Source organism: Quercus robur, chromosome 6 (assembly GCF_932294415.1).
Source record: "Quercus robur chromosome 6, dhQueRobu3.1, whole genome shotgun sequence".
NCBI classification, from domain to species: Eukaryota; Viridiplantae; Streptophyta; class Magnoliopsida; order Fagales; family Fagaceae; genus Quercus; species Quercus robur.
Window position 1 is genome coordinate 19,342,482 of NC_065539.1, and position 17,294 is coordinate 19,359,775.

The 17,294-nt window shown below is 31.8% G+C and overlaps 2 protein-coding genes across 2 annotated transcripts; one reads left to right on the forward strand and one right to left on the reverse strand.

Annotated features, from left to right (window-relative positions):
- The first annotated feature begins 1,103 nt into the window (after positions 1-1,103).
- On the forward strand, positions 1,104-6,818 carry LOC126733134 (3-epi-6-deoxocathasterone 23-monooxygenase CYP90C1). The gene is made up of 9 exons (XM_050436321.1): positions 1,104-1,599; positions 3,001-3,325; positions 3,441-3,590; positions 3,749-4,021; positions 5,573-5,662; positions 5,776-5,854; positions 5,949-6,055; positions 6,188-6,315; positions 6,599-6,818. Exons 1-9 carry the CDS (start codon positions 1,406-1,408, stop codon positions 6,690-6,692), a joined length of 1,440 nt encoding a protein of 479 aa, XP_050292278.1. The 5' UTR covers positions 1,104-1,405; the 3' UTR covers positions 6,693-6,818.
- Positions 6,819-10,885: 4,067 nt separating this feature from the next.
- LOC126733135 (uncharacterized) lies at positions 10,886-13,612 on the reverse strand. The gene is made up of 3 exons (XM_050436322.1): positions 13,308-13,612; positions 13,095-13,216; positions 10,886-11,330 (listed from the first exon to the last, which is right to left on the reverse strand). Exons 1-3 carry the CDS (start codon positions 13,552-13,554, stop codon positions 11,166-11,168), a joined length of 534 nt encoding a protein of 177 aa, XP_050292279.1. The 5' UTR covers positions 13,555-13,612; the 3' UTR covers positions 10,886-11,165.
- Between the last annotated feature and the right edge of the window lie 3,682 nt (positions 13,613-17,294).

Genomic DNA, 17,294 nt, shown 5'->3' on the forward strand with positions numbered 1-17,294 from the left:
AAATAAATTTTTAAAAAATATTGCTATTTTATAAAATATTATTTAACAAAAATGACCCAAAAAAAAAAAAGGAAAGAGAGCATGCTATTTTTTAATTTTTTTTATTAAAAAAAGCAATATCTTCTTCCCCTTCTACCTCCAACCCAAAATAATGTACCTCAGTATAATTTACAACCACTATCAATGAATAAATGTAGACACCACACCTCAATCTTCCAAAATTTGAATAAAAATATATTAAAATAAAATAATGGAGAGAGATAATGAAAGTAAAAGAATTAACATGGTTTACCCAACGAAAAGACTAATAAATATATAATTTACAAAGTCAAGTAACTCATAATATTCTACCAAACCTAATTTACATATTTATGGTAATATCTTTTAACAAAAAAAAAAAAAATCTTTGACATATTTTAGGACATGAATTTAGTTGTTTATATACCTATATTCAATAAAAACTATCTCTTAATTTTCTTTATTTAGTTTGGCACGAGATGAGGTTGTTTTTTGATAAATTTTTTAAAAAAAATAACATTATCTCATGCGAAACTAAATAAAGAAAACAACTATTTCTCACACGAAACTAAATAAGAAAAGTCAAAGATAAACTTTCAACACATTTTTAGGTCGTTATCAAATATAGAAAAATGATATAATTTTCTAGAAAATGTTTTTTGAAAAATAATTCATTTTTTCAAAAAATATTAATATCAAAATAGGGCATTAGAGTAGAATATTGTCCATTTCTAATCAAACAACTCATTATAATGTATCAAGTTGTCTTTAATAGTTAACATGATTGTTTATATGACTTAAGATCGAGTTATTTTAGGATTGCAATTAATTATATTCTTATTTTTACAATTATCTTAAATGATAGACTGTAATTAATTATCTGTCATTTATACATATATCATTGCTTTATTACTTTTTTTTTAATTTTTTTTTTTTGGAGGCTACTCACGATTAGTTACATTGAATAAAATTTATAAAAATAGAAGAATTGGTTAGGTATGATTATTGAATTTTTCCTTACGATATATATAGATGTATATCAAGGAGTGGACAACTTTGGTGGGTCGGGTTTCATGCTCTAGAGTCTAGACAACTAGGGGCCAATACTTATCTAAACGAAGCAATCTCATTTAATGATTGCAGCAAGCCCTAGATTTTCCGAATCTCCCATTGAAGACTACAATAACTTTCTCATTCAATTATCTCACAAGGACGTACAATAAAAAGTTGCTTTCTTCTCTCTCTCTCTCTCTCTCTCTCTCTCTCACACACACACACACACACACACAAAGAACTGCATGGAGTGAGAAGTTACAAAAAATTTGCAGGTGTAACTAAGATTTCTGCTTTATACAAAAAAAAAAAAAAAAGTGGAGTTTGAGTGAGAATGGAATGGATTATTGGGTGTTGGGTTTTGATAGGTATAGTTATAGGATGGTATTGGCTTAAGGAGAAGAAGTTAGAAAAGCGTGGGGTTCCAAAAGGGAGCTTAGGTTGGCCTTTCATAGGAGAAACTCTTGACTTCATTGCTTGTGGCTACAGCTCTAAACCTGTTAACTTCATGGACAAACGCAAATCTTTGTAAGCTTTCCTCACTTATTTCATCTCTAATCACTTCTTGATCTATATTCTATTCTAGCCAGGCTAATATTTTCCCCTCTTAGATTGATGTACCCTTTTTCTTTTTATTAATTTGTTCTAAATCAATTTTAAATTTCGTTTCTCAGACTAAGTTTAATTAGAACAAAGCTTGAGTTTCTTTATTTATTTATTTTTTTCTTATCAGTTAAAATCCTAGAGAGCTACAATCTCTCTCACCCTTCCGTTTTGCTATAGTCACCCAAAATCCTCTCCAGTACTATACCGAACTTTTTTACTATATTACTACTATTATTAGCATAATAGTGGTAATATAGTAAAAAGAAATATTGGTTGAAATTATTATCAAAAGCTAATTTAAGGACACATTAATTTTGTTTTCCAAAAAAAAAATTTAGGACACATTAATTTTTAAATTTTTTTTTATTACAGTGGATGACATGTTCGGTTGAAATTGGTGTATAATAAGAGTAAGCGATGGATTAATGTTGCTTAAATCATTAAAAAAAGGTTAGTTCAAACTTCAAATCAAAACAGATCATGCCAATAATTATGAGAAAAGTCAATGCAAAAAATATTGTGTTAACTTTTAATTTTATTTGTCATATTTAATATAAAACTTATTAAAAGTTATAATTTTTGATAAACAGTAAGTGAAAAAACTACCGACTCTCAAAATTATGTTGTTATGTAATTAATATAATGTATGGTTTTATTTGGGATTAATATATATATATATTTTTTTTAAAAGAGAAAAAAGAAAAAAAAAGAAGAGTTTTCTTTCACTATGACAGATTGTGACAATACTATAGCGAAAGAAAGGAACAGCACAAGGAGTACAAGGTAGAAAGAAAAGCCTGCTGTGCACTAACTAAGACCTTTCCAGTTTCCGCAGTGAATCTCTTTATATCATTTGCTTGTCCAGACAGCAACCACAGGCTATCCCTATTCTCCATAGATTTATTTAAGCCTCCCATGAATAATTGACCATTTCCCTTCCATATATTGCACTACTCTATTGCAATTACAAAGCCCACCTTATAACTTCCTTCAAATCAGTGAAAATTCACAAACAATCGTGTCAAACACAACAAATAGTACAAATTTTATTTATAAAAATTAATAATTTCATAAATTTGTTTTACGGTTATTGAAATGATAAGTTGTGATCGATATAAAATAAAAAGGATGTTAATTTGTAATAATCTCATACATTAAAATGGTGTTAAGTGATCACAATATGCCACTTCACACGTTTTAAAAAATAAAAAATTAGTGAAATTTGTTTATATACGTTTGGCGGAGCAACAAAATTCAAGTAATGAAACAAATAGTACCTGTTAATCTTCTAATCTCTTCCTCTGTCTCTTCTATTAATAACAGGTATGGGAAGGTGTTCAGAACAAACATATTGGGAACACCCATCATAGTTTCCACTGATACGGAAGTGAACAAAGTGGTGTTACTGAACCAGGGCAACATATTTATCCCTGCATATCCCAAATCCGTCAGAGAATTATTTGGAAAAAATTCTATACTCCACACTAATGGAAGTCCTCATAAGAGAATGCATGCACTGATCCTAGGGTTCCTGAGATCCGCACCACTCAAAGCCCGTGTTACCAAAGTCTTTGAAAACTCTGTAAAACTCTCCCTCGCTACTTGGAAAGACAAAAACCCTATATACGTCCAAAATGAATCCAAAAAGGTCTCTATATATAATATAGTCTACTCTATACCCTAAACACATACTATAATATTATACTTAAAACTGATCTGTTCTCTCTATGTCTAATAAAGTTTTTGGCTTCTGGGTGTCTCAGCTTACGTTTGACGTTTTGGTTAATACATTGACAAGCGTGGGTCCAGGAGAAAATTTGAACTTTCTGAGAAGTGATTTTCAAGAATTCATCAAAGGGTTGATTTGTTTACCTATTAACCTCCCTGGAACAAGGTTCTATAAATCTCTCAAGGTAATTTAACTTTTTTTTTTGTGTGTGTATTTTTTAAATAAATCAGTCTTAAATATCTTTGTTGAATATGTTTTTGTAACTCTTTCTACATGGATATATTGTTTGAGTTTTAGTGTGCTTTTGTTTTTTTGAGTGTGTTATTGAGTGCGTGCATGTAGGCCAAGGAGAGGTTGATGAAGAGGATGATGACGATATTACAGAAGAGAAAAGAGAGCATGAATATTACAGACGAGAAAGCTCCAATAAATGATGCAGTGGACTTGCTGTTACGGGATAGTAGTGAATCAAGCGAGAAGCAAAGCCTGCCGTTGGATTCCATCTCTGGAAATATCATAGAGATGATGATCCCTGGAGATGAAACTATGGTCACCGCTATGACCCTTGCTGTCAAATTCCTCAGTGACTCCCCTGTTGCTCTACAAAAATTAGTGGTACGTAAACTTACTTGAAAAAAAAAAAAAAAAAAAAAAGTTTTTTCAGCTCGGTCGAGGTTTCTATATCCCTCTTATTGATTTTGAGGATTACCTTTCATTTAACTTCTACATGTATAAGTATTTATGAAGTATGAGAGATTTAAGTTTCTAAAAATGAGTTTTACACACATTTACATAAATTGAAACTTGCATTTTTGACAGGATGGTTACTTATAAATATTTGTAGAGTGTGAAAACAAGGACCAAAGAATGAGTTTTATACACATTTACACACAAATTGAGAGTGTGAGAACAAGCACCGAAAAATAAGTTTCACACACATTTACACTAATCAAGATTTGTGATACTGTTTAATGTGAAAGCTTAATTAAGGAAATGACTAGGAAAAATTGAAACCTCTAGGAGTGGCTCTTTACAACAAACGCAAATGCAAATGGGGTGTTTTTGCATTTAGGTAAAAGAAATATTAGATATGGGCTTTTTTTTTTTCTCTTTTGACCTTCATTTTAATCAACGGCTGCGATTACTAATCTGATTTCGTTACATCGATGAGTACTGTTTTTTAAGTGTTTGACTTTTTTCCGAGTAAGTCCTTTTCAGTAGAAATAAAGAGACAGGGTACGTGTGAGGGTCCACGTAGGCCAAAAGACAGACTGGACGTCGGCAGCCGTACGATTTAGATTGAACGGCTGTCAGGAGAGGACCATCTACTTACTTTGCGTGAGTTTCGACCGCTAGCTGTCAATTGTCATATTGTCACTGTTCAGAAAATTATTATTTTTTAAAAAATATTCCAAATAACTTTTATTATTTCATTAATAATAACAAATTTGAAGAGATAATATATATTTTTTTTTTCGGATATGAATTTTGACAAAATTTAATGTTAGACTGCATTTTTTAATATTATATTCTCATTATTTTTGTAAAATTTCAAGAAAATCAAAGGTTAATAGTTATATTATTAACCAAATTCTTAAATTTTAAGTTTTTGTATTTTTAAGTTATGTATAAAAAACACGTTTATAAAAGGAAAGTAATTAGTATTGAATTTGAATGAAATTTGGCTTGTATATTAAAAATATACTATTCAAATCAAAATATATAGCTAAGTTAGTTTTGTTGTGGAAGAGTTTGGAAAAATCTTGTAAAAAAAAAAAAAAATTCATTAACTATATATATTTTTCTGAGTACTTTCTTTTACTAATTAAACATTCAAAAACATTATTTCAGTATATAGCTATTCATACCCAGCAAACAAAAGGATGACAGACAAAATATTGCATAGTATTTAGGTGATCATAAGAAATGGAGCTACATCACGACTTAATAGACTTTAAGAACCATTAAACTAACCTTAGCATATTTACCTAAACAAACAATAGTTTATTAACAAATTCACAATCTTTTCCCACCTTATTTAATTTACAGTGACTAAAATCGTGATGATAGTGACACTAATGGCATGGCCTTAAATGTTTGGGCCAGATTTTATTTCATTTTTGATATACATGTGTTTGGTTTTAATGTTTTTACGTGATAATGTAGGAGGAGAACATGGAACTGAAGAAGCAAAAGACTGATTCCGGTGAAGATTATGCTTGGTCTGAGTACATGTCCTTGCAATTTACTCAAAATGTGAGTCTCAAAAATTAGAAAGAAAAGGAATGGAATTGTTAAGTACCTTCACGAAAAAAAAAAAAAAAAATTTACTAATACATCAAACCCTGTTATTTTTTATTTTTCACAAGGTGATTAGTGAAACTCTTAGAATGGCAAATATCATCAATGGGGTCTGGAGGAAAGCACTCAAGGACGTAGAAATCAAAGGTCAGTTCTTAGAGAATGCAATTTTTCTTGGGCTGTGTTTTTTGGCTGATATGATAGTTAAATTGTAGGCAAATTCATTTATGATTGTTAACAGGTTACTCCATACCACAAGGATGGTGTGTCCTGGCATCTTTTATTTCTGTTCACATGAATGAAGACAACTATGAAAACCCATATCAGTTTAATCCATGGAGGTGGGAGGTAAGAATTAACTAATAGTTACTTTTACATGAGCATTAGAAACCATGTTTCTCAGCATAATCATATATATATATATATATATATACTCTGTGACCTTTGTAAGTATATTATATGTGATTTCTTTGTTTCCAGAAAATGGAAGCTACCGTTAACAACAATTTCTTTACACCTTTCGGTGGTGGACAAAGGCTATGCCCTGGATTAGAATATTGCAGGCTTCAACTATCAATATTTCTTCATCATCTTGTCACTACTTACAGGTAAATCTTGTCCGCTAAATCTTCAAATTTTATACAGGTTCACTTTCCTCATTTTTTTGGGGTTTGGTACCAGCTATAAACATAGCTGACCCTAATTACTTTGTTGAAGATCCATAATCGACTTAAAAAAATTTTGAACTAAAACTTTATTGTTGTTATTGCGATGGATCAAATTAAAAGTTAAAACTGTCAAGATATATGACACTAGGCACTTAATATATAATAAAGAAAAAGAATATAATACTCTTGAAAACGGTCAAATAATGTTCTTTCTCCCCTGCAGATGGGTAGCTCAAAAGGATGAAATTGTTTACTTTCCAACTGTGAAGATGAAGAGAAAGCTCCCCATCACGGTGACCTCCATAAATACTCCTTGACATAGTTGTCAAATTGTGAATCATACTGTAAATTGATTTTTTTATTTTTCTGTATCGTGTATCGTATCGAATCGTATATCGTAAGACATACAAACACCTAATAAAATTATAAAATAATTATAGATATATATTCATTATAAATTCAAAATATATTCAATTAATGACCAATTTAATCATTACTTATGTAATAAAATTTAACAAAGCTAACTAAATAAATCAAATTAACTTATGTTTATAACATTCACATTTAAATTGATTAAACTTAGAAATAATACATGATATATGATCCAAAATGATAATATATTTTCATCATCTTGGCTAATCAACTTTATCTAAGTCAATGTTATCATCATGTTCAGCATCTTGCAAAATTATTTGTTCATACATTTTCTTTATTATTATCAACATTTACTCTTTTTTTTTTTTGGTTTTTTTTATTCTAATATTTTATTCTTTATATTTTTTCTTGAAATTCTAGCTTTTTAGACTCAAAATAATAAAAACAAAATAAAAAACAATTATATTTTCATTTAATACATTATTAATAGCATAGAAAATAATTTGCACATATGAAAGTGAGTGTTATGAGTATAGTCTAAATTTTGTAGGAGAAAAAGAAGGAAGGAAAAAAACTAATGGACTTGCAATTTCATTAGACTCAATTAAGTTTTCCAATAATTTTGTGTTAACAAAGTCTAGCAACTTGTTTAATTAAATCAAATAAAACCACAAATTTTAACAAAAAAACTCATTTTAAACCCACATGTTTATGTATCGTATGATATGTACGATTCATGGATACGATATAATTCATACGATACATACCTATGTATAGGACGATTCATAAGCACTTACGATACGTCCTTACGATACAAAATTTTTTGTACACAAGACGATACGTATCGCGTATAGTACGATATTGACAACTGTGCTCCTTGAGTATTGTTAGGCTTGTATAGGAAATCCAACATATTAAAGGAATTTCAATTCATGCATTGTGATTTACATTAAAAAAAAAACGATTCTCAAAATAAAATAAAAGATAAAGTTCAGCGGCAAACTTAATTAGTTATAGCCAATAACTACAACTTCACTCAATATCATTTTTTTGGATATGAATTTTGTCAAATTTATTATTGGATAAATTTTTTTTCTTATATTCTCCATGCTTACAAATTTTCCAAATGATCAAAGATCAATAATTATAGATCAAAATAATAAATAATGTTCGATTGACACAAAATTTGATGTGCGTGTTAAAAAAAAAATATATATATATATATATATATATAAATGCAATTCAATAGTTAGATTTTCAAAAGAATCATGTTATTTTTTTTAGCAAGAGTTGTAGTTATTAGCTACAACTATGTTTATACTTTATAGGCAACCTTTGTCCTAAAATAAATGTTTAAAAATTTGGGATTGAGGGAATACTAATCAAGACTAATTTACTGCAAAGGACGAGATTCAAGTTTTTAGAATTGAATTTTACATACATATATACTTAGATTAGATTAGAGTAAAATTTTTATGTTGTAAAAAAAAATAAAGACTGTGAGATAGGGTATATAATTTCAAGAAAAAATATCTTATAAGACTATTATCTCGACTCAAAATATAAGTACAAAGACCCACCCACGAGGGGGCATCCCCCAATCAAATGGAAACTCTATAATTGTGTTAGCTATGATGTCACTATCTATGTTCATAGTAGGACGGGAATTTGGGCCACTGTCCGCGTCCTTAAAATTGAATGCACGTGGGGTAAAGATTTAATCTAACTTTAAATCAAAGTCTCCAACAATTGAATTTTTCTGTTTGATTCGATAATAGCATTAATTTGTGGCGGTTATCAACTCTTCATGGCCATGGGTCATGGTGCTACCTTCTGACTCCATGCCCTGCATGTGCACTTCTGGTTGGTGGAGCCCCTTCAATGTAAATCCCCTATCCCCAATTACTTTCTTATTTTTATTTCATGGGTAACGATATTATATGAAGCAAGCGCACGATTACATGTTCTGTATTATTATTGGAATATTTACGTGTAAGTAATATGGTTTATTTTATTTTATTTTATTTATTGACTGTAAACAGCGTAGTTGGTTGAGTAGTGAACTCTTCAACAAATGCACATACTCTTAATTTGTCAAATTAACAAGCTAACAACTATATAAGCAAACAACATGAATCTCATGTTAGATCTAATTAGTTCTGTTGTAGTATATACTTGATTTTTGCCCAGTGAAAACAATTAACCAAATTTAGAGAGATTGTGGGTTTCAATTAGTTGAACTGGTTAAGTGGAACGTCATAGGTATAAGTTTAAATTCTACTAAGCTCATAAATGTGAAAAATGTGAATATGACATGAATGAATCAAATGGACTAATTTATGAAACCCAACTCCCTTGGTAAGTGAAGCACACTTAATTATGAAGTCTTGTTGGATCCACTGAATTAGTGCCAATATAAACAATTAACCAAATTTAGAGATCTGATTAGTTTTGTTGCACATACCTGATTTTTGTTGAGAGAAACAATTAGCCAAATTCAAAGAAACCAAACTTATAAATGCAAAAAAGGTGAGCTAGACTAGAATGAAATAAAATGGACTGACTTATTAAGTCCAATTTCTCAAAAACTGACACATGAGCAGAAGTGGCAGATTTCATCGCCAAACCCAAATGGAATTTTTTTTTTAACAATCACACACACAAAGAACCTAACATGAAACAAATTAAATTGACAACACTAAATAGTGCAATGCTTATTTTGCAATTAGACACTTAAATTGCTTTACAACCCCATATTTACCTTTTGGAATATGAGATCTCTCTCTCTCAAAAAGTAAATGGATGGGAGGGCAATAGGAATTAGGAAGCTCTTATCCAAGCACATTTAATTATGGAGTCTTGACTAGAATCCACCACATTAGTGCTAATATATAATCACACTCGAGAAGTATGAGATAAAAACTATTACAAAGTCAATTGGAATTGAAAATAATCATGACAAAACCCCTTTTTTGTGGTTAGAAATCTCCTACTAATCATGACAAAACTTAAGCTAGCTTATCTGAAGTTGTTTTTTTGTCTCACCTTATAACATTAAAAGAAGCTTTGTCTTTTGGTATCCTATATTTTCTTATGTTAACTTAATCGCTAAAAGACAAGACAAAAAAATGGTTTTAAGCAAATAAATAGACTTATTTTCAAAAAGTCATTTACTTATTTACTAAAAATTTGGGAGAAAAAGTATGTTCAAGCAAATAAACTAGCTGAAAATATGAGATGCCAAACGTTACGCGCATAATTAGGGTTGTCATTCTTTATTTCAAGACCCCGATTATACAGTTGAAACATTAACTACCCTCAAGGCCTAAATCACCCTTTAAATCCAATAAAATTTTATCAAGATTTGGTCTATTCCTTTTTATCAATCATCAATTCAATCCCCAATTACACATTCCAAGGATCAATTTCAAGAAATTATTACTGATAAATAAAACCTATCCATGGAGGTTTGATTTGAAGAATAAAACTACAAAATAATTGGCTAAACGAGCTTGAGTAAGGCCGAATTGAATCAACCACAACCTACGGCAATTGTTTCCAACATTGGGTGGACGGTTGAGGGTTGTGTCAACATAAACGAGGGATGGAGACAGAAGTAGGGGGACTGGATTTAAAATGATACTTTTTTATAGTTTGTGAATTGAATGAAGGTATTCCAAGTGATTCAAACCCATAGTTGGGTTTAAAATGGATACTTTAATATTGCACTGACTATCTCCACACGTATACCTCCTACCTGATGAGTAATTATTGTGTAGTCCGAGGGCAGTATTGCTTGGAATGGTAATAACAGCCAATTAAGTCGCCAATAATCATGTAGTCTAGGCTGATATGTATGTTATTAGTAGAGAACCACGCAAAATGGAATGGGTAAATGCTACTACACATCATGCTACACACAAGTTTACACACCCATAAAATGCACTAAAATTGTGACTTCAAATCATAATTTCGAACTTCAAAACATGACTTGAAGTCACGATTTCAGTACATTCTATGGGTGTGTGTAAACTCATGTGTAACAAGGTGTGTAAAATAAACACCACCCAAATGGAAATAGCCTCATCAAGACATTAATTCAAGAAGAGTGAGGGACAGAGCGGGTAGGGGAGGATAGCCAACAGAGTTGCTTGCTCCATGCCTCTCTAGTTTCATAACCCAGCATACCAGAGTACACGCTCCCAGTATACAATTGAACAATGTGCAAAACATGACATGTCAGTATGTGTTAAGAATGCTAAATGCCAATAAATTAAGCACAGGCTCACCCATCTAGCAGATTGAAAAAAAAATGTGGGTATTGAAAGAAACTAGTTTGAATGTTTAGTGGAGAATGGGCAAAAACCATAAAAGCAGTGACATCATCTGCATATGAGGTCCAGCAAGAATGCATGTTAAGCCATGGATTTTTTCTTCTCTTCCTCAAGCTGCTGCAGTTCTGCCAGTCTTTGAGCCCATGCTCTTTCCCTTGCCACAGCAGCCATTTTACGCTCTACCCTCTTTATGTTCTTCTTCCTATTAGCCTCCTGCAACTGAGCCTTCCGTTTCTTTTTTTCTGCCTGCACATGCCCAACATCCAGATTACATTCAAGAACACAATCAACTATACAAGTAATTTATATCCGTGGCCTACACATAAAGCCTGTCTATTTAGGAGATTGCAAGTGGGGCAGGGAAAAAAATCTCAAAGCATATCAATAAGTAAACAACAATAGCAATAACTAAGCCTTTGTCACAAAATTTTTGGGTCAGTTATGGATTCTTAACATACTAGTTAGAATTAGTCACATGAATTCTTTTCCATCATACCATTCTATCCAAAGCCATACATTTTGTAACTTCCTTTATTGATATGTCTTTTTTTTATAACTTCTACTGATGTTATATTTGGTCTTACTCTACCTTTTTTGTACCTTCAATTTGCATTGAATCACTCATTCTCACCGGTGTATTAGTTACTCTCCTCTAAACATGACCAAAACCATTTCAAGCAACTCCCTATCATCTTTTCATTAATAGGAATCACCCGTATCTTTAAGCGAATTAACTCATTTTGAACTTGCCCTATACACGGAAAAATAGGTTTCACAATGAGGGGGCATTCAAAACCACCTATCAGACTTCAAAAAGTATTTCATCTGTCACACATGAATAGAATATTTACAACAATTGACAACAATTAATGAATAAGAAATCTGAAAATTTTCATTTAATAATATACATTGCATGATGAAGGATCATAAAGGGTGTATGCAGGTACCACAGATATACACTTATCAATGCACATATATATCCAGGAAAAACTGAAGTTAGTTTTAAAAACACAAAGACAACATCCATTTTCATAGGATGTCCCCATTTAATGTGTCAAGAAACTCAACTGGATTTTTTATCACTGCCCCTTTTGATGTGGAAAGCTACACTATGATTGAACCTTGTAATCATCCATAATAAAGTTAAAAAAAATAATGACAACACTCAAACTGAGTACATTTTGACCAATCTACTACAAATGGATAAAGCTAGGCCAGAGGTCGAATTTTCACATCCGTAAGGAAAACCTTATGGATCTGTTAACTGGTCACTTCACCATTAGTAATGATATCTTAGTTACAACAATAAATACAGTTCCTGTCCACTGTTTTCTTAAGAGGGAAGTGTTAAGTGTGAGAAGATAAGCGTTCACAGAGTTTAGTGGATGTGACAAACAACAGCCTATCCCAACTCCCCAGAACAAAGGTTGAACTAGTTCCATGATGGTACACCATCTCCATGACACAAATACTAGTAACAATTTATGTTTGAGTACTTACTGTATCAGTTCCAACCTGCTTATACCATTACACATTTCAAGCTGCCATTGCATTATCATGATTAACAAGAAGCATGTAACGAATCAAAAATCCGAAACCATAATCTGCAACGTTCATATTTCAAACTTCTAGTCAGAAGTTTGTTAATTTTAAAAAATTAATCTTCATCTAAAAAGCTTCACTTGCCTAACGATTAATTATGCACAAACTGCATTTATAACAAAGCACAAGGGAAGAGAGTTTCTGAATCATCCTCTCCAATCAAATCAATCATTCACTTTAGCAATTTATGCTCATGCCAAATCAATCATTCACTTAAGCACAACACATCACCTAGTTAAGCACTTTGAGCTTTATTATATCAACACAAAAACCGACACATCCTATCCTAGGCGATACACTAAACAAATAAATACAGTTTAGCTAAAACCAATTAAAACATGAAATGAAAAACAAAACCCATTTAGGAAATAAGTAGTTAAGTGTATTCAGAATCACAAAAAGACGCACCAATATAAAAGCACGACGCTGCCTCAAACGTTTTTTCTCGTTCCTTCTTTTGACACTTCCTTCATTGGGTCTATTGGGAAGTATGGGCTCGCCTGGTGTGTACTGAACCCAAGCATACGGCCCTGCAAAGCAAAACCAAAATTCAATTCCCTTTTGGCTGCAAAGGAAAAAGAAATTGAACAAAGAAGTGGGAGTGAAATGAGGAACACGAACCTGGTGGTTTTGTGCTGGCTCTTTTGCGACGAGGCTTATCCATGGGCCGTCTCTTTGGGAACCGAGTGTCTGTCAAGCTGTGCAAATGGTTGGCGATCGGAAACCATGGAAATGGGGCTTCGCGATGAAGTGCGGATTTAGGGGATGCGAATATGGAAGAAAACGGTGTCGTAGTGGAGGATCGGGAAATTAGGGTTCTTGATAACGGTCGAATTAGGGTTCTTAGAGCTCCAATTCCAAATCCCATTTCTATCTCTTTTTTTTCTAAACTGTCAACTGCTTCAACTGTAATTCTGTAAACAGTGAGGGTAAGAAGCGAGTGACCGGAGTGAGCGTCGAAGATGAGGGAAAATGTGATGGGCTTACTTTAAAAGCCCAAAATGGAGAGGGACCCTGCTACAAGCCCATCCCACTAATTTCGGCCGAGCAAACACATGACTGGATTGATCTGTTCCAATAACGTGTATTGGGCCTTTGTTAATGATACATATTTAAATTTCAAAATGATCATACGTGTTAATTAAAAGCCTTCTAGCTCAACTTACGTTTCCTAATATTTAACAGAAGTGTGAGAATCATTATTCTTATAGAGATTTTAAATGAAAAATATGATACATGAGATTAATGACAAGTGTTCTAGGAAGTTAAGGATGATGCACATGCACCAGTCGGCAACAATAATCATTAGTGACTATTTAGATCTCAAGTATAAATAGACGTCAAACTTTTCAAAACGACACACATTCAAAACACATCTCAGCTATAATCTCGCTTATCAATAGTAGTTTGATTGTAATTGTTACTTTTTTTTTTTCTTTTTTTTTTCTTTTTTTTTTTTTTTTATAGATATGCAATGTTGTTAGCAACTTGTTTAGATTCATAGATTAATATTGCAGATTATTTACTTTCCAGTTATCTTGTAGTTTAGTGTTTTTCATTGATCTAGTTGCTGCTAAGCATTTCCTTAATTAGATAATCCACATAGTTTAGTTAAATTGTCATCAACGTCAATATAATAAACTATTTAAAAAAAAATGTACTCAAGTTAACTCAACTAGTAAAATATATTGTTTTCAAATACGAGATCTGATATTCGAATTGATTGGTGTCTTGGCTTTATGATAAAAAGTAATTATCATGAAGTGAATGTCATAGGTTGAAATTCAATCATATCCATATATATATATATATATATATAAATAATTATATTAGATCTTAGATTGATTGAGTTATATAAGGGTGTTGAAAAATCATCTTGGGTTTTATGTTGTAATTAATTGAGGAATATACCAAGCTCCCTATTTAAACAGGGAGTGATTTAGCTAGTTCTATGCATGTGTACATCTTTGTCCGCCAAGTGTTTCGATATATTTGGCCCATGTTCATTTTGTGAGTAATATATGCTCAGACCATATCAAGCCCAGCTGGTCCCCTGGATATAATTTTACTCCGCAGTATGGTGTCACAATTTGAACAAGCAGTTTTGATATATCTTCCTTAATTGGCACTTCAACTTCAAGTTGCCCTCCAACATGATCTGACCATCAAATAATGAATCTCACTGGACATTCACATTCTATTGCAAATCATATTGTTTTTTTTTTCCTTCGCGTTTTCACTAGTAGTCCATCTATACTCATAAAGATCAAAAGACAATAATTTAATCACTACAATTAACTAGATTAATCACTGGTACAACTTTTCTTTAATCTAGTTTTTTTTTTCAGCTTTCACAAAGTTTAGGAGAGATGATGGCGGAACTTTTATAGGCCGTCTTAGTTTCTTTTTTTTGAAAAGGTTGATTCCAAAATTGACTAAAGATTGAGAATTCATGCTGGGGGGGGGGGGGGGGGGGGGGAATAGAAGAGTAGGAATATTATTATTTTTTTTCTTTATTTAGTGACCTAATATGATCTGGTCATTCATTTCTGGGCATGAGAGAAACACCAGATCGAGTTTGAGATGGGCCAGGTTGCTTGATCTCATGCAATTCTAATATACAACCCTACGTACGTTGGCACTGGTCATGCAATTTCACAGTGGAGCCCTATGTAGCTAGGCACCGGTAGAAACTACCAAATCAATATTATTATTACTTTTTTGTGTGGATAAAACTACCAAATCATTATTGCTGTCTAAATTCTGTATATTATACGAACAAATTAAAGAAACCTTTTTTTGATAGTTACGTTCAAATGTATGGTGGTACTTGAAAATTGATCGAGTACAGCATGGAATAACTCTCATAATAGTTTATTATTTTGGTACATAATGATAGCTTCTAGATGTATTATATGTGGGTGGTATATAATTACTTTTTAAAGCATGGAAGCTAATTAAAATGATTATTCTTGCTTGGTTTTAGGACGTACCTAATTATACTGTATTAGGAAGCTATTACTAGTTAATCTTTCTTTGGCCTTGTTAGGCCTTTAAATGACAAAACCAAAACAAAATTATGAGTTGGTTCCCTTCTTCTATGCCTGGAGTACTGTAATCATGGGACCAATGAAGTTATGTTTTAGAGTATGAAACAAGGTTCCTTGAGGCCTTCCGCTAGGCACTTTAGAGTCCAATTTTGCATAACCTGTTATTCGAAGTAGGAATTGATTCCAAAGGTACATACATGTCCACTTGATTTCCCTAATTCCCCTAAATTCTCTTACAAGCTACAACCATAACAAGTTAATTATTTTGATTCTTATACCCATATTTACCAATGTTTTATGCACCTCTTTAATAGTATATTTTACTTCTGAATTCATTATTGGCCAGCATAATTTCCTCACATAAACCAAAACAAAACCTTTTAACAGCCATTGTGTAAGTTGGTGCTAACTACATTTTTTTTCTTCCTTTCTTTTCTTAGTTGAATGAGAAATGTGGAATTCTATAAGCAAGTCACCTTTAACCATATTAAGTTAAACCTCCACGTTAAATTATCCTGTCAACTCCGATACTAATGAGTTCCACACAACTCGAACCTAAGCATTAAGGCAAGGCATATGAGGTGCTGGACCATTTCAATTCCTTTTCATCATGACCCGCCAAAACAAGGAAAGCAGAAGGAGAAAATAAAAACTAAAAAATAAATAAAAATTGGGAGGAATCCAATTCAATCTACTTTATAATAAGTGTTGTCTGGTTGAAGGAACATAAAGAGATTGGTTAGTTTCTAGAGGGGTGAGATTATGCCATAGAACCAAAAGAACAATAAAAAAAGGGCCACTATCTAAGGCCCCAAAGAGGGGTTAGAGGGTGTCACACAAGCCATGATGGGCTCAAAAGGTGGAGAGAGCATTTGAGTGAATCGTGTAAATGAAGGATAGGCCTATGTGAGCGCGTGCAAAGCATGCAAAATCCTATAGAAATTAAATTTTCACTTTCCGGGACTAGTTGATTTACTTGATAGGGTTTGGTGCCACAGTCTTTATTTGCTTTGTAACAGTAATAATAGTACATGTGCTAATTAATCATTGTTTTTAGAAGTTTTGCCTAGTTACACTTTTTGCTTTCTTTCTTTTCTGATGAGCCACATGGATCAAAGAAGATTAAAGTTTGAATATTCCCTGATTTTTTTTTTTTGCTTTCACATCTAATGTATGATAAATAGTGTTAAATTATTAATTTTAGATCCCTTGGTGTGGAATGCTTTCAGGACGGCTTGATGCATTTGGGAGCCTAAGGTGAAAATTAATTATCTTATTTTAGATGTAAAGTTTTTACTCATTAATATGAACTACATAGAATTTTTTCTTTTTTTTAGAAATTTTATAGATAGAAAAAGTTTGACAAAATTTTTCATACTTGTTATGACAGATTGATAGTGATAAGTAAAAAAACGGTGTTAGTGGTAGACTTAAATTAGAATTAGTAAAAGCTTGCAAACTCAACTCTTATTATTATTCTTTTTTTTTTTTTAGAAATGCAACATTCACAATATTTTTTACAATAAATCTTAGGTTTTAAGTTGCTTTTTGTTTTCTA